General features: G+C 55.4%; 5 protein-coding genes across 5 annotated transcripts; 2 read left to right on the top strand and 3 right to left on the bottom strand.

The window, feature by feature from the left end:
- Positions 1 to 454: 454 nt before the first annotated feature.
- CGCS363_v013176 (uncharacterized protein) lies at positions 455 to 1401 on the bottom strand (the record flags this gene model as incomplete). Its single annotated transcript, XM_036645025.1, has 2 exons — positions 455 to 872; positions 944 to 1401. The coding sequence occupies 2 exons, from the start codon at positions 1399 to 1401 to the stop codon at positions 455 to 457; spliced, it is 876 nt and encodes a 291-aa protein (XP_036489366.1).
- Positions 1402 to 5830: 4429 nt separating this feature from the next.
- not3 (General negative regulator of transcription subunit 3) lies at positions 5831 to 7868 on the bottom strand (the record flags this gene model as incomplete). The annotated part of the gene is made up of 4 exons (XM_036645024.1): positions 5831 to 5891; positions 5947 to 6460; positions 6510 to 7557; positions 7614 to 7868. 4 exons carry the CDS (start codon positions 7866 to 7868, stop codon positions 5831 to 5833), a joined length of 1878 nt encoding a protein of 625 aa, XP_036489369.1.
- Positions 7869 to 9140: 1272 nt separating this feature from the next.
- Positions 9141 to 9716, top strand: DTD1 (D-aminoacyl-tRNA deacylase 1; the record flags this gene model as incomplete). The annotated part of the gene is made up of 3 exons (XM_036645023.1): positions 9141 to 9171; positions 9207 to 9428; positions 9481 to 9716. 3 exons carry the CDS (start codon positions 9141 to 9143, stop codon positions 9714 to 9716), a joined length of 489 nt encoding a protein of 162 aa, XP_036489368.1.
- Positions 9717 to 10455: 739 nt separating this feature from the next.
- Positions 10456 to 11638, top strand: cyp41 (41 kDa peptidyl-prolyl cis-trans isomerase; the record flags this gene model as incomplete). Its single annotated transcript, XM_036645022.1, has 2 exons — positions 10456 to 10813; positions 10878 to 11638. The coding sequence occupies 2 exons, from the start codon at positions 10456 to 10458 to the stop codon at positions 11636 to 11638; spliced, it is 1119 nt and encodes a 372-aa protein (XP_036489364.1).
- A 906-nt stretch (positions 11639 to 12544) lies between these two features.
- On the bottom strand, positions 12545 to 16366 carry BUD2 (Inhibitory regulator protein BUD2/CLA2; the record flags this gene model as incomplete). Its single annotated transcript, XM_036645021.1, has 1 exon — positions 12545 to 16366. One exon carries the CDS (start codon positions 16364 to 16366, stop codon positions 12545 to 12547), a length of 3822 nt encoding a protein of 1273 aa, XP_036489363.1.
- Between the last annotated feature and the right edge of the window lie 6592 nt (positions 16367 to 22958).

Here is a 22958-nt window from a genome sequence, read left to right as displayed (position 1 = left end):
CAATGAGAAATTCCCCGTCCGAATGAGTCGGCGTGGTCAGAGTCGTGTCGGGCAACGGACCCCGGAGGGCATCCTTGGGGTGGCAGAGGCAAGGTCCAAGATGCGCGGAAAGAACAACACATCCACCACCACTTGATCGCGCGCGTACACACGCCCCCCCGGAAACCTGGTTTCGTCTTCTCATGTCCCTTCCTCCGTAACCCGTTCGCGAACGTCGGTCGACACCATGTGGGGTATGTATGCTTCTTGCAGGTTCATCTTTGCTGCGCACTCTAGGCATCAGCATGTCCACCCAATGAGATGTCCACTCTGCAAAGAGGCGCAGCCGGCGTAGCAACTTTCTCTTGTGTGTCTCTTCCCTTGACCGCAGCTTCGTCTCCATTGTCGCGACTCGACTCGACTCGACTCGAGGAGCTTCGAGGTCGACAGCTCCGGGGAATGCTCGAGCGCGAGCTCAATGCCAACCTCTGGCTCGCTTGCGCTTGTCTTCGCATGGGTTCTTGCATTTGGGGCAGACATGGTCGGGGTACGAGTTGACGTCGACCCTGATCAGACACTTTGAGCACCGCCACCACCGGGACGACAGATTACGGCCTTGGAGCCAGCTGTCATCCACGTGCGTGCCCCGCTTGAAGATGTCCTCGTTGTGATAGTCTCGCAAGTGATCGCGGAAGTGGTCTCGTCGTCCGAACGGTTCGTTCTTCCTCGAACACTTGGGATAATCGCACTTGTGAGCCTCCTTCTTGGACGGGTCCTGGTGCACTTGTCTGTAGTGTCTCTCGAGGTCTGCCTTCCTCTTGAAGGGGTTCGCGGTACAGCCGGCTTCCAGGCAGGGAAACTTGTAGTCTACCACCTCTTGCTGTTCTTGTCCTCTGCAGTTTTTCACAGCCTTGTTAGCTTCAATCTGTGTTGGGGGAAAGAGGCCTCCCTGTCGTCTACTCACCCCTGGTGAGGTATCACCGCTGGATACTGCCCTGCAGGAACGAATCGTGGTTTCATCTGCCAGTAACCTCCATCCTCGGTGGGGACGTAGTCATATTTTGACCAGTCGACGTCGCCGTAGTAGGAATCCGTCGTCTGCTGCGCCGAAGAGGACGCGGCGGTGGCGTAGTCGTCGCCGTAATAACCGCCGGTGTCCTCGCCGTAGTACGACGCATAGCTGTTGTCCGTCGGGGAGTGGCTCATGTTCGTCGTGTGGTAAGCGTAGGACATGCCTGGCGATCCAGGCGAACCGTAGGAGGACGGTGTGAGAGGCTCTCTGCTTGAGCTGGTGTCGGACAGCTGTCTAACGAGCGCCGGTGCCTCTAGGAACGTGGGAGATTCAAGGAAGTCTCCTCCCGCCGACACTGGAGACGTTGCGTTAACATAATAGCTCGCGCCGCGGTAGTATTGGCTGCCCATTGTGTGATGGGTGAACAACTGTCGTGCTGTCTAAACCGTTTTGTATCCCGGTCTGTGGATAGCAGTTCAGTAAGGAGAGGGTCGCCCTTGTCAAGGTGAATTGGGAAGTAGAGGATAGCATGTGGTCGAGGGGAGGTTGGCCCGGAAGTAAACTTGCTGGGGGGTATTGAAGTAGAAATCAGTGATGACTTACACATCAGACGCCGCTACGGGTTGGTCGTGGGGGTCTGACTTCAGATGGATGCAAGCGTGGCGTGCAAGCAGCTTCCCATCTGTAAAGCTTAAAAGTTGGTTGGTTGACGTCCGAGTTGTTTCTGGCCGCCTCGGGGGGATGTTTACGTTTTGGTAAGGAGTGTGGGTGGTTCTTTCTTTTACCTCAAACTAGACAGATCGACCTTTTGGCTCGGGGAGCTTGATGTTTGGCTTTTGGAAGGATTGAACAGTTGGAATGTGTGAAGTGATTACAAACAATGGATACACGAGTCGGGGTGGGAAACGGGTGGTTCAAGTATTACGGACACGAAGGCACGACAAGGACAAGTTCACCGCCATGCTCGATGAAGGAATACGTCAACCTCGAGCGGCACGGCTAGGTAGAGAGACACGAGATGTGGCAGCAGAAGTAGCGGGATGGAGTCATGGTTGTCCACCCGGCGCACATGGCTTCATCTCCGTAAGACGGCCTTGGGTCCCCCCTTGGTCTTGGCTAATGGGGAGCCTCAAAAGGGCGCAAAGTTGACCCTGGGCCTGTGCCGTGTAGGGTCGAGATGGATTAAGTTATGTGCCTAGGCGGCGCGAAGCGAGGAGACAACTGCAGGTGCTGGGGACCTTGGGACCCTCCACACACAAGTTGAAGCTCTCAGAGGCGGTCCTCGGTGAGTGACATACTTCTAGAAAGGGGCTTAGAAGCCGCCAGCCACCCAGTCGATGGATTCAACGCGCGAAGACATGCATGTACTAGCAGCTGGCACGTCGACGTATTGGCAACATGTGTAGACAAGGTCAGCTCAGACCCGCCGCACTCCCCCCGTACCCATGACGATTTGTGGATGTGCGAGCAGCGTCCTATCACTAGACAGGGCTGGCGGGGGAATAAGGTGTCGGGACGTGCAGGGAAGGGGGCCTCAACGGCCGTTTACATGGACATCTTGTCGGAAGGGGGTCGACTTGAGGAGACTTGCGGGCTGGGCAGTCAGCTCTGAGAAACGCTGGGTTGATGCTCATTGGCAAAGATACTAACGACCCAAGACATGTCTGGTAGACCCAAAAGATAAACCGGGGCAGGGTAAGGGCTATTACGGAAATGTTTCTGGCGGTCGGTTTGGACGGCACGAAGAGTCGAGGAGTCGAGACAGGGTCAAGGCAAGGACAAGGTCAGTCAACCCGGAGTTGGGGACAGCATGTACTGCGTTTTAGGCTTGTTCTTGTTGGTAGGGGTGGTGGACTGGACTGGTGGTGGTGTATGCAGTCACGTATGGAGAAGTATGGTGCAAGGTACCTTGTTTTAGCTCAAGTAGGTACTCCTGCTCTGTTTGTATCCATAGAGCAGGGTAAAAGAAGGTAAGTGGTAAGGTAGGCTTGGCATGTTCTTGTCGTGTTGTTGGTGGTGTGCGGTGGTGGTCCCTAGGCAAGGGGTCGTTTGTGTCTAGCGCGAGCGTGAGAGACCAGTAAGGGCAGTGTTGACTAGAAAAACAGGGGCGAGATATGTCATGGCAATGTTCAGGTTTATCGCTCATTGGAACGAGTGAGCAGACGGGGGGCTCGGGGCGGACTTGGCAGGAATGCGATGCGGCTGTCGAGTTGAGATAGAGGTGAAGATCGGAATCGCGGAGGAGGCTTGACTCGAAGAGTAACACACCATGTCGTTGCCTGGCCGGGCCCCGCACTGCCACACTAGTGGCCCCGTGGACGCTTGCAGTCCTTGCAGCCCAGGGTCCAACATGCTGAAGTGGAATCAGCCGAGAGACAATGGTACCGCAAATCACGAACCGCTCACTGGCCATTCGTACTATGCAGTAAGAAGGCAGGTGAGGCCATGACCCGGTGGCAGCAGCACGCGCTGCGAGCATGCGTCTGGCTGCCGAGCCCAGGCATGAGCAAGCATCAAAAGAGGCACGGTCAGGTAGCGACGCGAACACACTTCGTACCTCGGTTGACGCTTCCATGCCCCATGTCCTCGAGATGGACTCAACGCTCACGATCCAAAGGTATGACTGGTCGGCCGAATGGCTGACTGGGCTGCGCAGTTGCAGTGCAACCACCGTCAGGATGTCTGTTCTGCCTTCGGGGGCCAATCCGCTGGATCCGCCGCAGAGCTGCATGACTGCCCACCTGAATAGCCTGAGAGACCCAGATGGGCCAGAGTCAGCAGGCGAGTGAGATGCAATGAAGACGAACTCTGGACCTCTTCCGGCCTACTTGCCTGGCCAGATTGCCCACTCTGACAATCTCAAGCGGTCCGTCCTGAACAGCAGGTTCCACGGACGGTAATGGCCACGGTGGCCGATGACGGTCTACAACTGGGGCTGCGGTTGTGCACCTTCTCGCATCTTGCGGTGTCTGCCCGACTCTTCGACTCATCCTGCTCGTCTTCGTCGCCGAGACGATGCATTTTGGCATTGGATCAGCTGTCTCCGAGGAAATGGATTGCTCCGTCGCTGTTTGCGACAGAAATGCAAAGAAGGGTCGCCCCCCTGGCAGGCCGAATGGGGAAAAAGATACGGCGGGCCTGCGGAGTGCCTCAGCGGTCGAGCTGACAGGCGAAGGGGATGTGATGTGCCGCGATGCAGTGCGGGCGATTGACTCGGTGAAGCTAAGTGACGAAGCGAAGCGCTCTCCATCGCTCACCCTCAATGCCAATGGGTGCCTGCCGGTTGGTTCACCCCAAAAGCGCGCAACACAAAGAGGCGACATTGGCACACGAGATCCATCCCTGATGGAGACATTGTTCGGACGAGCCATTTTCTGGAAGACGCAAAGAATGTTCTTCTGCAGCAAGCTCGGGGCGATTCGAGGGGAGACATCGTCTCGAGGCGGTGGGTTCCAACGAGCTTGTCATCTCCGCCAACTGCAAGAGAATGTCATGTGTGGCCAAAATGGAGTCCAGGCTCGGTCATGATCAGAGGGTAAGGTCCTCAGGTCGTCCAATGTGCCCGCCTTGTACGGCCCCGGCTCCTGGGTTGGACCCGACCGCTGTGCTGCTGTCATAGTGGGGCCCCTCTTGCCTTCTAGAAAACTTCCATCGCTTAACGCACCTTAATGGTACCTAGAAGATGACCTGGGTGACCTGCGTATCGTTCCGCGGGCCCCACGACATTGCCCACTCCGACTCCATCCCCTGCCACCACAACCATCACTACCACCACCAACACGAACTGCATTTACTCTGTTCTTTTTTGTACTGCCTGCCTGCCTGCCTGCCTGGCTTCTCCCTTGTGCCTACTTAACCGCTTTAGGCATCTTGCCTCACCTTATCTACATTACCCGACCTTACCTAACCTCCAAAATGCGATGCACCTCCTCCCCTGCTGACGACTACCTTACGTTGCTGCTCTTCCCTGCAGCTACCTACTTACCTAGAAACCTGCCTAGCTACATACCGCCATCGTTCTTGCTTAAATTTAACTGGCTGCCTACGCTCAACCACTCATCTGCGTCCAAGCCGACTTCCTACCTGGAGCTTCTACGCCCGGCTTATGATATGACATGGTGGCGGAGCGTCTTTATTGCAGACGGCAACGGCTTCGCTGGCCCTGTCGTCGTCCCTCACTGTAACCATCTGTGGTAATTTTTGCCTCGAAAGAGACGATTATGGGGTCATTCGGTAACCTGCAACCGAGCCACCTAGAAACACACATCATCGAGGCTGAGCAGCCGCGTATGGCCCCAGACACCATGTGTTGTTGTTGTTGTTGTTGTGTGTGGCTGCTTTACGGGTAGACGCGACTGTGCCGTTGTGATGTGCAGCACCATCTAGAACTACTAGTGGCTGCTGCCAAGTTTCAACCTAAACCCAGCTTCAACCGCAGTCATCGATATGTGTAACCATGACGCTCCCCCTCATCAACCAAGCATTGTCTGCCATTGGGCAATTGCGGACATAGATCGCCCGAGACAAGAGCACAAGTCGGGTATCACCATGAGCATACTTGCAACCGCCAAGGGCAAAAGCCCCATCTGGGGTCACGCGGCGGTGGCGGGGCATTTCTTCTTCCATGTGCAAAGGTAGTATTCATCAGGCGGCCTATCGCCTAACCATGAATGACCAGTCAGTAGTCAGTGTACTCAACAAAGATTGGGCCAGATCAGCCCTGGCCGTATGTTTCCGCAAAACGAGGCAAACGCCATTCCTCCCCGATACCAGAGGCTCGAGAAACCCATCCCAATCCGGGGCTACGCCTGGTAATACCGTGTGAACAATGCCACCTATTCATACATCGTCTTCGAGGAACTTGTAGGCGAACTTGAAGTCCGCTTTTCTACGGTTCATCCTGCGCGAGTCGTTAGTACTGGCTCTGGTTTCTGTCATCCCCAAGAAGGACTTACCATGTGCTCTCATAGTCGAAGAACCGGTATGTGCCTTGCTCAAACTCCTCCGTAATGTTCTTCGGTTCCTCATGGCGCTGGAACCAGGTTTGGTACTGCTTATGAAACCGCCAACTCTGATCCTTCAGCGCCTTGGCCGCCAGGTATTGTTGGGGCGTGCCTTGCTTGTAGTAGAAGACGTAGAATAGAGTGTCAGGATCGATGCGCTGGTACAGACGCGGGTCCTCGAATAGCGGAAGAGGCTCCGAAGGGAAGCCGGTTCCTGACGACGAAATGCGCACGTCGGGGCGGTAGGTCCGCGGTACATCCGTGTCCATAATGTCGGGGCACATGGCCTGCGATGCCTGGAGCATGCGCTGTGTGGTCGCTGAGGTGTAGGAAGGCGGGCGCTTGCGTGACGTCTCGAACGACTCGACGAGGTCTTGGAGAGAAGCGGGAAGGTGGTATATCGACTCCTCTTCTTCTTCCTCCACGACAGGCTTGACACCGTTGGCGGCGCCGTTCGTTTGAGCAGCTATAGATGGTCAGCATATGAAGTCGACTGCAATTCCGTGACAGCTTACCCTTGGCAGCTTCCGCCGCCTCCGTCGCGGCTTGGTTCTTGGCTGCCCGCTTTTCCGCTTTGCTCGGAGTAGGCATTGCCTTTGCGCTGGGTGCGGGGGTCTCGCTCGTGCTTGCTGACGGTACCGTTGGCTGCTTGATTTCCGGCTCTTTCGCAGCAACTGGGTGTGCGGATGTCGTTGCTGGAGAGTTTGATACGCTCGTCTTGGCCTGCGCTGGACTGGCAATGGCGACGGGTTGGGCGCCTGGTGGAGGTGGCAACGGGGAGATTCCAATCTTGTCTGACGCCGCTGCTGCCGCCGCCGCAGACGCGTACTTGAGGCCTTCTGCAGGTCTTGCGGGAACAGATGCTGGCTTCATGACGGGGCCGCTCGAGTTGCCGTTGCTGATAGTCGCTAATGGCGTATGCAGCGTCGCCAGCGCCGGTAAGGGGGACTTGGATTGCGCACTCGACCTCCGTCCCGACGCAGATACCTCGGCCACTGCCTTTGGCTTTGCGCTTGGAGGCTTGATGATCTCGGGCTCCGGCGTTGGCTCCTCTGCTTGCGACTGGGCGTCTTGCGACGATCCCTTGTCACCATCCTGAGGCATGCCGTACACGCCCTCCTCCTCGTCCAAGTTCAAGTCATCGTACATCTCGTCGTCCTCGATATAGTCGTCGTTCATGCCATCCGAAACGTAATAGCGGATCAATTCCTCGAGGTCGGTCACTTGATCCGTATCCACGCCACCGTTCTCGAGGGATCTCCGAATTAGCTCAAGTTTGCTCTGATGCCATTTATGGCGCTCGATGATGCGCTCGATCTCGGCGATGCGCTCGGCCTTGGCAGACTGGTTCTTGCCCTTCTTCATGGTGGCCTGTATCGATTCGCTCTCGGCTTCGAGGGTCTCGATCTGTTGTTCCAGCTCGTCGACCATGCTGCTCAGGAAATCGCTTGCCTCTGCCTTGGCCTGTTCTTGTGGGTCGAGTTTCGCTGAAGAGGCCAACCCTTCCTTGGAGTATGCCTTAGTCTTCATGGCCTTCTCGACGGCCTTGAACTTCTCCATTTGCTGCGAGAGAGTTAGCAGAGCCACGGAAGGCTACCGCGGGATCATGGGCCACCGACCGTCTCGATCAAGCGACGGTGTTCCAGTAAAGGAGCCTTGTCCTTGATGTCGTTGCTTGCGGCCCATGTCTTGATCTGATCTCGTAGACGCTGGAGCTTCTTGATTTCACGCTTGAGGTTGTCCTCCAGCTTCTCCTTCTGAGAAATGTTATTCGATTGCTCGATTTTCTCGTAGATGGCCTCGAACTCGGCGACGCCTTCGGCCACCTTCTTGAAGCACTTGTCGACTTCTTGTTGCAGTTTTCGTGCCGCCATGGTGCCTGATTGTGTGTGTATCAGGGATGGAGATCGTTCGTCCGGCTTGGAGTTTCGGTATCGACTGATTGGGTGTGTCAGGTATGGTTGTGGTGATTGATGGTGATGATGACGGCTTCGGATCGGAGCTCAGGCTCGTCTGATGCGCTATCGATGTGCCGATGGGCGGAGAGTGGGTGATGATGAGGTTTTGTGTCCCTCGGATGACGACTACTGCGCCGAAAAATACCGGCGATCGGTGATTGCGCGATCCAAATTTGCTTGCAACAAACAGATGCGGCCGTTTGATGATTTGAGGCTGCGGAAGAAAGAACCGCCAGCTGGAGGCGTGGGTGAAAGCCGTGCGCCAAGGTGGGACGTCTGGAGGTACCTTGTGTGTGGTAGAGGGGCAGTCTGAGGTGAGAGGTAAACAAGCACCATCTACTGGTGAAGTGGAGAATTTTTATTTTTGTCGGGTGGTCTTAGTATTTCAGGCCCTTCTAATGACCCAAGCCGCGACTTTTAGGTGGCTCTAAAGTGATTGAGCACCCAACGTGTAACATCTAAGTTATTCTAGGTCTATCTGAAGGAAGTCCCGACTGTCCAGGTCTGCACTGTGTAGGGCGAATGATGACACGGCCCCTTTCAGCCCAGCCTGCCACTCCAGTCGCGTTCAGGGATGTGAAGTCCTGCCACCAACCTGCACGCACCCTATTTAACTCCCTGTCAGCCTATCTATCCAGGTGTCTAGCACCCAATAGCTTCAATTTCCAGCCGTCCAGTGTCTGGATTTTTGATTGCGGGCTGCTTCTATCTCTGGCCGCTCTCATTTCTATTCCCAGCAAGCATTGATTTGCAACCCGAAGCAAACAGATCGTAGCTGTGCCCTGTGGTTTCCTTGAGAACCTAACCCCCTCCCCCTCTAATTGCCGGGCGTAAGCCAAGGCCACAAACCCCAGGACGCCTTGGTCGCTAGCCTGTCTCTCCCCTCAATTGCTTAGGTGCCTGAGTTGCTTTCTACGTACTGCAATCTGTACGCTTGGTTGATCGGTGGCTTCTCAACCTTCAGACGGCATTGGCTGGCTGCATGCTACTACCATCTTAGCCCCTGGGTTTTCCTCCTTGTGTTTGGCACTTTTTGACCTCATCCGGTCGACGGCTGAGGCGGTTCCACGTTCCGGTCAATCAATCAGTGTCTGAAGAGACGGATCCGCGCGTTTGAATCCTCTGCCGTTCTCAGCTCTGAAACCTATTCCCTGTTTCTGCCAAATTGCATTTACGCAGTGCTGCAAGATGAAAGGCAAGGATCCTTCCGTTATCCGCTGTAAGTCCTAGTATGTTGACTCTTTTTGCTTCCAGCCATCGTCCAGCGTGTGCTGTCCGCCTCGGTGACAGTGGACAAGGAGGTCATCTCCTCCATTGGCAAAGGCGTTTTGGTGCTCGCTGCCGTTGCCCCCGGTGACACGGAGAAGGAAGCAGAAGCTCTTGCAACCAAGGTGCTGAAGCTCAAGATGTGGGATGACGACGCCGGCGGCAGATGGAAGAAGAACGTCCAGGACATTTCCGGGGAAGTTCTCTGCGGTACGTCTGTCATGATGATGAATCAGCGCGCCGGCTTTCCTAACCTTTGCAGTGTCTCAATTCACACTATTCGCTAAGATTAGTAAGAACAAGCCTGACTTCCGCCTGTCGGCAGGCGCCGAGGACGCCAAGCGGCTGTATCACCACTTCTTGCAGAAGGTCCAGGCTGGTTACGCCGCAGACAAGGTCAAAGATGGGAGATTTCAGGCAATGATGGAGGTCGCTCTCGTCAACGATGGCCCCGTAACCCTGGAGCTCAACACAGACCCTGCGCCGCCGAAGCAGTGAGTACCTGCGTCTGGCACTGCATTCGGTTTCATGGTCCCTTTGGATTGTAAGTATACCCGAGGCTTGGGGCTCTTGCTCATAGATACGGGGCAAACAATAGATAGACTACTACTTGAGCTGTTAGACTTCAACTAGATAAACATACCCTTGATTACAGGGTTGGACACATAGAGAGGCCACAATGCCATTTCCCAGGCATGCGAAACCGACATCTCCATGATTGAAAACTGCAGGAGCTGATTGGTAGATCGTCACCGACGCTGCCTTCCTCACAAACGACAAGCTGCTGACTGGCAAGCGCCAAACCGCCCTTCCTTTAGGCAAGGGGGTTGGCTCGGGCGTCGTTTCCCCCACTGCCGCGCAGGATTGCGGTGCAACGCAGCTGCCCCGCGCCAGGTCTTCCTGGAGCTAGAAAGTTCCATCGCAACCCCACTTAGCTGTGAGCTCACATGGAGAGGTATTCTTAACCGTGACTACTACCAACGCCGCATCGTCACTTGCAATCCTGCTCCTTTGACTTATTTCTGATCACCATTCACAATTGCGTCTGACTTTCACTTGGTTGAAGCTATCCACAGCTCAGACCAAACAGCAACCTCCAGCTAGATACCCAGAGACTGTGACAAGCTCTCTCCCCGCACCACTCGCACAGAGCGCAACGTCTCAGCCTGATCTTAGGTAGATCGAGACAACACCAGTTCATCCTTCCCACCTCACCAACACCACACAAACCGCAACCATGTCTGCCGACGAGACCAAGCAGGCGCGCTCCCGCGTCTTCTTCGACGTGACCATTGGTGGCAAGTCCGCCGGTCGCATTACCATGGAGCTCTACAACGACCTTGTCCCCAAAACTGCCGAGAACTTCCGCGCTCTGTGCACAGGAGAGAAGGGCTTGGGCAAGACCGGAAAGCCCCTCCACTACAAGGGATCTGGCTTCCACCGTGTTATCAAGCAGTTCATGATCCAGGGCGGTGACTTCACCGCCGGCAACGGAACTGGCGGCGAATCCATCTACGGCGAGAAGTTCGAGGACGAGGCCTTCCCCTTGAAGCATGAGCGCCCTTTCCTTCTTTCGATGGCAAACGCTGGACCTAGTAAGTTGCTCCGTACTTATTCAGCCCTGCCGTCGGTCCCAAAAACTAACCACCTACAACACAGACACAAACGGCTCTCAGTTCTTCATTACCACCGTCCCGACTCCCCACCTCGACAACAAGCACGTTGTCTTTGGCGAAGTTCTCAACGGCAAGTCTGTCGTTCGCCAGATCGAGAACCTCCAGACCGAGACTGGTGACAAGCCCGTCAAGGATGCCGTCATCGCCGACTGCGGTGAGCTCACCGGAGACGCTGCATTGGCTGCCGATGTCAAGGCCCCCGATGCCATGGGCGATACCTACGAGGACTACCCCGAGGATTGCGCCTCCCCTCCCGACGCAAAGGAGACGCTCAAGATCGCCACGGCCTGCAAGGACTTTGGAAACAAGGCCTTCAAGGCCGGCGACTTCCAGACCGGTCTTGACAAGTACCAAAAGGGCCTGCGCTACCTCAACGAGGAGCCTGACCTCGACAACGAGCCCGCCGAGGTGCAGGCCGAGCTCAAGGCCCTCCGCTTCTCCCTCAACAACAACTCGGCCCTGCTCAACATTAAGCTCGAGAACTGGGAGGATGCCGCCAAGACCGCCGGCTACGCCCTCGACATTGCCGGCATTAAGGACGCCGACCGCGCCAAGGCTCTCTACCGTCGCGGCTTCGCCAGCGTTCGCCTCAAGGATGACGAGAGCGCCATCAAGGACCTGGAGGAGGCTCACAAGCTTGTTCCCGAGGACAAAGTCATCCTCAATGAGCTCAACGCCGTCAAGCAGAAAGCTTCCGCCCGCGCGGCCAAAGAAAAGGCTGCGTACAAGAAGTTCTTCCAATAGAGTATGCTTACGCTCTGAAATGACGTGCAACTGCATCCAGTTCGCTGATGTGACTGTCGAGGCATCGGAGGAGCTCTACAGCGATGAGGCTGGAAAACCGACCACAGTAGCGGGGATTGAGGGTTGGATCGACTAGAGCGAGCAACTAGGAGCCGCGCGTGGTACGACCTAGAAAAAGAGACGATGAAGACGTGACGAATTTTGGGTCTTTGGGGCGATTAAAATCCGGGTTAATTCATTTGAATTTGGGGCGTAAAGAGACGACGGACATGGCGAAGACGAAAAGAAAAACCATAGGATTCAGGTAGATACCTCGACACAATGTTCAATATTATTTACATTACACGCACATGTTCTTGTACTGCGCATCAAGTGTCTTGTGCGCGCGTCTGGTTCGTGCGGACGAGGCAAAAAGGTATCTTCTAATCATGATGTGTCTGGGTATATTCATCGTGTCCCATGATGCGAAGGCTACCTTACACCAAGGAACCTAGCAAGCAAGAAGGGTAAAGGAAACAATCAACATCAAAAACAACAGGGCCGAGCCTCCAACCAATGCATGGGAAGCCATTTTTGTCTTCCCTCCTTCCCGAGCGAGCAAAGCTGCCCTGTCGGGTCAAAGAAACGCCGGGATGGTTTCACGAAAACCCATGAGAGCCCGGCTTGCCTCCCTCCCAGAGTAGTAATGCAGCAGCCATGATCGCCATCTTATACGCTCAAAATGCGCGTATCCAGATATCCTCCTCGTCGTGAGAAAAACTAAAAACAGAAGATTTTTGTGTCGTCAAAGTCCTGTGGGCTTTTGTGTTCATGTTCGTATGCGAAGAAAGTAGGCAACAAAGAAAAACAAGAGACGGCCGGTGGCCCTCAAGTGGTGTTGGTTTGTGATGCGTCCACTGACGTTGATCAGTAGCCAGTATTCCAGTTACGCTCAAAGTTCTTGCTTCGCGATACTGATGGCGACGAGTCAGGCGACTCTCCTCGAGCAAATGGCTTCATGATGCCAGACAAAATATGGCGTGTGGCTCGGCCGTTACGCTTGAGCGTCGCGAGGTGTCCTGTCGAGTGGTCCGAATGCCCAGAGTTCTGTCTCATTGAGCTCCTGTCCCGGCCACGGCGTTGCTCACGGCTTCGGGACGAAGATGTCTCCATGTACGCATCGCTGCCGGCTGATCCAGGAGGTACGAGATTGTCTTGCTCCATCCAGACCGTTGAAGCTGTAGTAGAGTTTGTTGCGGAATTGTTGTTGTGGTAGGTCGCGAACGTCATAGATTCCAGCATAGCTTGACTGTGTTCTAGCTGATCGGCGAACTCGGATGCGGATGCAGCAAGTGATGCGGTATCGTGTAGCGACCCATCCATCTTCGCGTAGCAGATGTCTGCACGCTCTTGCAAGCTCATGCACATCTCGTTGAAGATGAGAATGTCGTCTTCACCGCCAGCAGGTTTAGACACCTCGCCATTGCCAATAGGGTTTGCGTCAGTCCACATCTTTACCAAGGCAGCAAAGTTTCGGGCGTGGTCGATCAGGTGAGGCAATGCTGGGAAACCCTCCCGAGCCGTCGGAGACAGTCTGCCGAGAATGGTGATCGGAGTCGAGTAGGATGGCCCCAGAGCGACCTTGTTGCGTTCGACAGGAATAGAGCAGATGGTGTCGATGTAGTCTTTGACCGATTGGCGGTTTGAACCCAGAAACTTGTTCATCGGCTCCATCCATTCCTCCTTCTTGCCAAACGTTGAGAGATTTCCCAGCGCTTGGAGCGCTTTCGCGACGAGTGTCAGCGTTCGCTGTGCTCGCGGCCGGGGATGGTCCCGTAGCAGGCCGAAGAGCTTCGGGCTCAAGATCGCAGGGCAGATGAAGCGAAGAAAGAGAAAGCCCGAGACGCTGGTGTAAGTGACGGTTCGCAGCCAATCACCGTAGCGATCTTCGGCAACAGCACGAATGTACTTGAGGATTGACCGCAACTCTGGAGGACACTTAGTCGGCTCCCGGCAGATGCATTGCCAGACCTCTGTCGTGATCTGAATGAGGCGATTCCAATGCTCTTGGACGTTCTCCCCTGGCTTCAATTTGCTGGGGTCAACCTCACAGTCGGGGTTCATCTCGTTGATCTCATAGATCTTGGCCATCAGCATCTGCTCAAGATACTCCTTGCCTGATCTCCTCATGTGGAACTCGAGAGCTTGTGTCAGCAAGGTGTTGCCTCTGAAGAGTAGGTTGGCCTCCCCTGCTAACGACTTGCCCATGTCACGCAAAACCTGTTCTCTACCGTTGTGGAATTCCAACGCCTCGCTGGACTTGAGCCTGCTGCTGTATCGGTACTTTTTCATTTGGTTTTGTGTGCCTCCGATACCATCGATTTCATCCTCTACCAGCGTCTGAAGCCACTCATTCGCATGATTGGACACCTGGAAGATGTTGAGGAAGATTTCCGAGAGGCGTCTGAGATTTCCGGGAAGGGCATCAGCAATCTGGGCAGTCAGACCAGACGGAAAGCTGTGGAGAAGAGTTGATAACGCCTGGTACTCTTTGGAGTGAAGTACCACGAGCTCTTCATGCTGAAGTTTGACGAGCATCGTACCAACGACTTGCTGTCGCTCATCGTATATGTCGAGCCACCTTTCGAGATCCTTGCCAGGCTCCACTTGGTCGAGAGGGATGTCAACCGAACCGCATAGAACCTCCGTCAGATTGCCCGTCTTCGGCAATCCAAGTGATGCTTGCAGCTGATGGCTCCAGCTATCAAGGTTCCCATCGACTCTCTTCAAGACAATAGAGAGAAACGGCATCATCGGGGGGAGATCTGAGAACTGGTAGTCTTCTCTCCAGAAAGGGTTCTTTGTGCCTGTCTTGATTGTTGACCGAGCTCGAACCTCGCCATCAAGGATGACCTCTGTGAGATAGTTACCAATCAGCGGATCAGCATCCCTAGATTGCCGGTCGACGAAGCTGCCAACATCTGGTGACATAATTCTTGGCTTCAGCTTGGCCTCTGTAACCCTCAGACTAATCGTCTTTTCGATTCTGAAAACCTCTCCCGTAAGATCAGAATCCAAATCGGTAACCTCGACAGCGCCTTCTGCAGATGGCTCCAACAGAAAGATGTCAGGCAGTGCAAAGGCGCGCAGGAGGACGAACCAGACCTCGAAAAGCAAACGATTCTCCAATGCGATATAGACGGGTCGGAAAATGGAGAGTTGGGTGGATATTGTGGAGTAATGGGGGAAGATGCCGATGCAGTATTCTTCGTCGAGAACAGATCTGTCCAGCTGTTGAATGGCGCATCTCGACAGCTGAGAGAGCTCTACCACAGCAATAACAGCATCACCATCGTTCGTGGTAAGCCTGATCTCGCCATTCTCCTGGAGTAGGCAGGAAACGACCCGCCATGAAGTACACGGCGATCTCAAGTCCCTGGTAGAGGGTCTTTTGACAATAGCCCTTGGAGAGCTAGCCAGTCCCTTATCCCATAGCCGGACCTGGCCAACTTTGATGAGTGCATTGGTCGTTTTTGGTGTTCCGTTCTCAGAGCCGCGCCTCCTAACTGCTGGTCTTAATTGGGTAGGGGTTGGGTTTCGGTTCGCATTGGAGAGCTTGACTTTAGGTGGCCGCATTTGCTGCCAGCATAACAACGCAGCCAGCCACAGATCTCGCTCCTCCGCGAGGAGTGGGTGTATTAGTAGGTCCACAGGTGGCTGTGTGTTAGACGAAATCTCCAAGCACTTCTTGCCTTCAGGCAGCTCGGTGGGGGAGATGCGACACCCTCGCAGATCTGACACCAGGGGGACGTGGAATGGCCCATCGTTACCTGAGTCAAACATCAGGGATCCCTTCTCCTCATCAACGTAGGCGACTCCGATTTGCCAATGGCCTGATGTTTCGGTTCTGAACTCGATATCGCCTCTCATTCGACCACAAAGGTTCTTCATCAACAGTAAAATGTTGTTCGCGTTTTCAGTCGGCACAGGGACAGGTAGTGAGTCCACTGAAGGTGTCGTGGCAGGAGGCGAAGTAGGACGTGAGGATTGCCGCTTGATCAGTCGCTTGCTTGACGATTTCTTTTCTCTCAAGCTGTTTGTGGCGCCTGCGGGTATCTCGGAATGGCGAGCGGGTATCACTGAAGGAAAACCCAAGGATTCAATGGGCGGCGGCGGGGAACGGGCATCGTCATAGAGCGGTTGTGACCCGGAGGAAGAGAACGACCCTAAGCGTGGTCGACCTGGGCCCTCCCTGGCCGTCGCATTCAGGAACTGCTGTCTCAATGCCCCGTCCATGGTGTGTGTTCTCGGCCGAAAGGTGTTGGGCTGCCTTAAAGGGGGGCTACTTGAATTCTGGTACGAGTCTCCGCCGTACTGGTCATTGAATACCACACCTTGCCGTCTTTGGAAGTCTCCGGGTATGGATCTCGGAGAGGTTTGAGGGGAGGTCGAGGTGAAGCCACTGCGGGCTGAGTGTAAGCTGGCAGCCGGATCGAAGACGGAGCTGGCGGACACTGCCGGAGAGACCTCGGGGTGGTGGTACTCCGGTGTCACGGCGCGAATAGTCGGGTTCGGCGGCAGGTTGGAGCGGAAGGATGTGCGCAGGTTGTTGATCGAAGCGCGTTCCATGCCGCGGGAGGACGAGTCGGCAGCCAAAGTCTGACTTTGGGTTTGGGGCCACTCGAGACGCGGCGTAACGTTGTGACCACCGTTGTGGTAGGTTCGTCCATCCATTCCCGGTGGTGCCATGCTCATTCCATGATTCGTCCTCATTTGGGGACTGCCCGCATCTGACGTTCAGTAACTGTTTGTGCGTCTCGATATGCTGCTGTCTCTCCCAAGAACTGCACCTGGACGTCCCACGACGTCTTGTTTCCCGGAATCCCTATCCTGCACGCTTCTTATGTCCTCGAGCAATCAGCTGCTGGCCGATTCGGGTCTGCTTTCGGGGCTGATGTGTATGCCGCCACACAGCAGTAAGCATAATAGTTGCTGGCCGGTCGCCCAGAACCTCGTGAACGGGTCTCACGGCGCGGAGTCTCGTCGCAAACGCAGCGTATCGGAGGTGACGTTGGTTGTCGCTGGGACACAGACTCTCAGCTACGAAAGTGAGATGGTGGTGCGCAGCAAGAGACCTCCGATAATTTCGGGGGGAACTTCAAAGTGCGACGCGGTGTGGTGGCAACCGTTAAGCCAGGCCAGGGCAAGGCAAAGAGCGAGCGAGCGAACGAGCGGGAGAAGAATGGATCAGCAGCGGGATGGGAGGTTGAGAGCGGGGAATTCTTGGTGGTTGATCCACAGCTTCTAAGGTGGGATGATGCAGGGTTGCAGCGAACAGCGGCCGTCCAAGATTCGAGAAGACTGGACAGTTTGGCTTCGTACGGTGTTCGGCGATGCCGCCAAAGTCAAAGTCGCACAGGCGGTGGAAGGGATTCGGGGTCGTGCCGAGAAGGGTCCTTCTGCGGGAGGGCGGCGGTGGCAGCGAACGGTAATAAAAAAAAAAAAAAAAAAACAGAGAGCTGCAATGCGGAGAGTGGGAGATGGCCTCGACAGGGCGGCGGAGACGTGGACGACGACGACGACAAAAACGAAGGCGGCGCAGTGTTGCGGAGTCGAGAGCACAGCACGCAGCCAGCAGCGGTATGGAGTATCCGTCAGGTGAAGGGCCGACCGTAGGCAGACGAGGGGGAAAAGGTCGTTAGTTAATCGAATGAAGGCTTCGGGTGGGTTGAAGTGGTATTAATTGCTTTTTCGGTTTCCCACTTCTTTTTCCTTCGTCGCAAATTCTGAGGACCCAGAACGGAGATGGACCCGGGGACCTAAATATTATTGCTGATTAGATGTTCGGCGCAGTGGAATCGAGCACCAAGGATGTCGCTGCTTGTCGTTTGAGTACAGCGTAGCTACCTTAGCTACTGCTAACTGCGCAGGATGTTCGGCCAGTGTGCTGCCGCGACATGCATATTAAGGCTGTCTCAAGCACCAGGGTAGGACAGGCAATCGGGCAAGGCCTGTGGGACCACGGAGGATCAGGGCAGGGAAGATGGCGAAGACTGGGGACCAGGCTAGTTGGCAAGCGAGATATCCAATGTCAGTGGACGAAGGCCTTGGAAAGAAGCATAGGAAAAGCAAGCGACGCGCATGGATGAAGGGGGCTCGAGTGAGGTTTGTCGGCGTGGGTGTGGACAAGGGGAGGGAGAAGAGAGGGTTCGGGAGTTGAAACTTGAGGTGCTCGCTCGACGAACGGGTATGTCTGCCGCAATCTTGGGATGGAGTTGGGAGTTTGGGGGCTGCGCTGCCAATTGACCAAGGGAGAGCGAGGTGGTATTCGGTACCTCGGGGAAGTTGGAGACAGGCAGACGGACGACAGGCTTCGAGATGGTTGCAAGAAGATGGAAGGGTCTGAAGGGAGGGGAAGGTGAGGAGGGGGGAATTTGGACTTACAGGATCCATCAAATCCCGAGAAACACGCCCCCTATGATGCTGGTGGTGGACCGATGGCACTGCCAATAGGAGAGCAACGGCGGTGCTGCAGTGCATGCAGATGGAACGAAGCTATATCGAGCCAGCAGAGCGGAGGCTGGTGAGACAATCCCCCATACACAATAGATACGATCGATAGCTGAGGGGGCGATAAGTCGTATGCACCCTGGCGAGGGGCAAAACGTCGTCTACTTTTCCCCAACGTTGACGGGATGCTGGACTCGAATACCGAAACCGGGCGCGGCGAACTGGAGGGGATAAGCAGAGTATCGTCGGGACGTCTCGAGTAGACGGGCACGGGAGGGAAAGGAGACAGAATGGAGGCCGGCGGGAGATGGGAAAGATGAGAGAGTGAGGTGAGTGGTTGGATTCCCAGAACCAGAGTCCCTAAGGTAAGGTACGGCAAGTTAGGTAAGGTACGGGCGGTAGAGACGGTAAGAGCGGTAAGCACGGTAAGGTAAGCAAGCAGGTAAGGGTGGTGGTGCAGTGCAGTGCAGTGCAGTGCATCGAGAGACATGAACGCCAAGGACAGGAAAAGAGAGGACGGCAGAAGGTGCATCCCGTCCAGTCTCCCGCCTTCCATTGCCTTGGAGGTGTTTTGGGCCATGTCTTAGCACGCACCGCACCTCGCCCTAAACAGTAAGGCTCCAGGTCCCGAGGGGGGGACGAACGGTACTCGATACTTTGGCTCTTGCAATTAAGGGTGTTTGCCTTGGAAACGGCACTTCAGCCATCACCGCCATGTCACGCTTGTTGTTAGATGGGACCTTTCGTTTTTAGGTGAGGAGGTGAGGTAAGCAGTCATCAGTGTTGAATTCAATGTAACTGTGAGGCAACATGGCACGCCTATCCCTCCTTCCCGCCTGTATGGATCGAGGGTCTCCCTCAGCATTCCAACGCCCATGGTGTTGCGTCCCTTGCGGACTCCCCGTCATACTGGCGCAGGCGTGGTATGTACTTGGTAGCATCACGCATGCATGTGCAGACGCATCTCGACATAGGTAGCAGGTAGGTAATAATTAAGATATCGAGGCACCTGACCGGCCCTCGTTGACCGGCCAGGCCCAAGCTCGAGCAAAGCACTGGACGCAGTTACGGTATTCCATCCCTTCGAAAGATACAAAATACCCAGCACGGACTATGACGGCGAGGAGCGTCAGGTGCGACCTCCAGTCCGGCTGCTTTTGCTTGCTTTTCCTAGGTGCCTGGCCGGAGTGCATCTCACCGGTCTGCAAGTGCAAGTGCAAGTGCAAGTGCAAGTGCAAGTGCAAGCCAAACCCAACTGTCCGGAGGGCCATGTGTCGTCGGCGACTGAATTAAACCTTAGCCCCTTCAGCGGTCAATGGGACGAACTAACCCCAGATTCCACAGTGCCTCGTGTCTCGTCGACATCCGCGGGACACGCGCCCGACACCTTCATCCCATTGTCAACCGGATGATGGACAGGAACATGAGCGGCAGTCCCTTTGTTCCAGCTGTCTGTTTCAATGCCATATCGCATTCCGCCCACCTCTACACCTCTTCTCCTCTCCTCGTCTGAACCGAACCAGAATGCGAATCCGCCCTCCCGGTTCATCTCCATTCCACCGCCCCGTCACTCACACTGCCATGCTATGCCATGCCACCCCACAACACGGCGACACCCCTCATCCATGGATCACATCCAACCATCCGACACTACCTACCGCTGCCAACGACTATCCATTCCTCTTTTATCTATCCTGACGACTGCACCTCGCCCCTTCCACCTCAGCTCCTCTATCAGCAATAAACACCATTCGGCCTCCGCCCCTTTCTCGCCCTGCCATCAAGTAGTAGCAGCAGCACGAGCACGACTAGCAAAAGCCGTGAGTGGGTGCATCCCCAACGAAGGCTAGCCGTTCGTTCTTCCTCTCCTCGGCCGGAGCGACCAACGGTGGTGCTTGCTATCCCAGCACACCATCTCGCCCTACGCTGCCGTTCATCAAATCGTCCCTCTTCGGTTCGCGGCCAAGCAACATGACGATCCCTTTTCGTGCATTCGGGCCCTCCAAGAATACTCCAAAGCGCAGCCCAGACAGGCGCGGATTCGACCCTAGCACCAAACAACCCAACATGCTGGCCTGGCGCCATGCAGCGCACGGGTGCAGCGACCGCGTGCACTGATCCCTTCCGCGCAAATCCCCCATCCGCCGCCCCTCCTCTCCGTCGGCCTTCTCGAGTCATCGAGACCAGCTTGGAAACATGTTCGGACGAAGACGAGTGCCGCCCGGTGAGCGCCTGGTACCTGCTTCCATCTGCGTTTCAATCGTTCGTTCGCCCTAATACCACCGGCTTCGTGGTAGCGTCAGGTACCGCCGGTCCAGAACAAAGCCCGTGGCCGCGCGCACCGGGTATCGTCTCCCTGCCTCCAACGCCCTCACTTGCCGGTCATGACTTCTATTAATGGGCAACATCCTCCGCGGAGCCATCTCTCCTGTCCTCGTCTACACGCTCAATGGGAAGCTCAGGCTCTCGTCAGCGGGCCACCCCAGCAACAGCATCTGACGGAGGGCCACTCTTCCTCAGCCCGGACTAGCCAGCAACGAGACAAGCGCAACGATGCGAAGAGTCTCTCTCAGCTAGTCAAACCCACAAGCGAACAAGAACCCCACTGATAGTGCTCCCAAATTGCTGCATATTGTCGTTGCTACCTTATGCGATACTTGCTCTGTCGCTCTTGGCCGGATCACTCATCATGAACAAGGTGGCATCGCGGGTGGTTGCGCCGCGCAATCGCAACACCCCGGATCATGAAGCGGGACCAATCGAAATCACCATCGGAGGCTGCATATTTTCAAACGAGAAATCCTCCGATGGATAAAGTGAATTGCAACGCAACACGAACTGCGACTCAAACCAACGAAGGGACACCTAAATCAGAGACCGAGACCAGCAGAGCCAGATTCTCACCTCATCTCACCGGCTCACCATCCTGAGCCAATCTCGCGTGTGCCGTAGCCCAGCCAGTCGGAGTGTTTTCCCGCGTCTTGTGTCCCTTCTCCCGGCTTCCTTTTCATCTGCTGCCGTGTGCCTGAAGATCGTTGCCGCAAAAAAAAAACCTGCTTCTGCCGGCCCCCGTGCGGCCGTTTGGTATCTCGGTATCTGCAACTCTGTTTGCACGTTGATAAAAGCTGACAAGCATTCATTGGCACAGCCAGTATCCGTTCGAAATACAACACATACACGACCCTCGGACCTCTTCTCCGCCCCGCGATGCGGTGGATCGTTATATCGGTCTATCCCTTCCTTGAGACCCAAAAAGACGGGGCATTTCGTCTTTCTTCTTCGCAAACGCAGAAGAGAAAAGGAATTACACCCGGCCTGTCCCTGGGCGTTGCACAGACAGCCGATCCACTGCATCCCATCTTCTTGGGTGGTTCATATGGCCGTCCACTGTTTTCCTTTTTCTGCCCTGTCTTGCGAAAAGCATATGGGGACCGAGGAGAACAAGAAAACAAGATGGCAGCCAAAAGAGGGAGTCGATGATGGATGGAGAGCTCCGGGAGAGCGTTCATCGTCACGTCGTCGTCCTTGGACCGGTGAGCCAAAAAGCAAAGCACCGCCGCTGCGGCCCCAAGTGGTAAGGGCCCCCAGCTTTGCTTCGCTCGGTGGAGTCGTCGTTGGATTATTTTTGGTAAGTGCAGACAGATGACAGGATGAGATCGGGCGGGATCCTTGCTGTCGACGCTTGCTTTTTTTCCAACACTTTCCAACAAACGCTCTTCACGGATGGCGGATGCGGATGTTGGCGTCTCGCTGCTGTCCTGCCTGTCCCATCGTTGGCTCGAGTGAATCCTACAACGATGATTTACCGCCACCATGACCGCGGAAGAGCTCCCCGGGCCTCGATGTCTCTTTCTGTCTGGCTTTTTGCCCGCGGCCTGCGTAATCAGATCCTGTCGTACTCGCGGGATGGCACCGTTTCACAGGACTTTGCTTGGTAACGCAAAGCCGCCCGCCCCCATTTGCAAGTTCAGCTCTGGGCATTGGTGAGGTGTACACGCTACATACACTTATTTTCTCCAAGAACCGACGCAGCCGCGTGTAAACCAACCCGTCTCCTGCAGCATGCGCGCGCGGGGTCCGCTGCTGCTGCTGCTAGATGCTGCTGCTAGATGCTGCACTCACTGACCTGCAACTTGCTTCTTCGATCACGGCTGAAGAAAAGAGCCCACGAGCTATTGCTGTAAGGGAGGCGGGAGAGCGGGGAGGGGAGGGGAGATCTGTATGTCCCGCCCCTCGTAGATGTGCGCTTGCTTTGAGTTGAAGCGCGGCAAAAAGGAACCCCCGACCCCTTCCGCCCGGACACTGATTGAAAAGTGTGTTGTGACTTGTCACTCGTGTGAAAATTGAAGTTTATTGAGCCCGCCCGGGTTTCCAATCAAAGTCTGACGGAGATTGAGGTTGGGTCGCCTGGGAATATGTCGACCACGGACATGTAGCCTGCGGCGTGCGCTCTGCGCCGCACGCAACATCCCTGCGTCGGTCTGCTGGGAAAGCCAGGCCCAACGTGATGGCTCCGGCGTGGGGGCCATGGGGTTGGGACAGGTTCATGAAGCGGGCACCGGGAGTTCACGTCCTGAACTGCATTGTCCCCTTTTGGAATGAAAAAAAAAAAATGTAGTCTATTAACTCTTCTACGTCATGACTTATCGACTTGGAATGTACACCCCATGATGGCTTCTACCCCGTATGCATGCCCAGTCGAGCTCGCCCCCAAGTCTATGGATATCCCAATGCAGTTTTACCCCCGACAATGCACCTAATTACTGAGGCCAAACAGATACGCATATCCAACGGTGTCACCTCTATAAGCGCGAAATACACGTGGGTTCCC

The sequence above is a fragment of the Colletotrichum siamense genome, assembly GCF_013390195.1.
Source record: "Colletotrichum siamense strain Cg363 chromosome Unknown KSG_Cg363_contig09, whole genome shotgun sequence".
In the NCBI taxonomy this organism is placed as follows: Eukaryota; Fungi; Ascomycota; class Sordariomycetes; order Glomerellales; family Glomerellaceae; genus Colletotrichum; species Colletotrichum siamense.
Note: the sequence above shows the minus strand (reverse complement) of the source record. Positions and strands in the feature narration are given on the sequence as shown.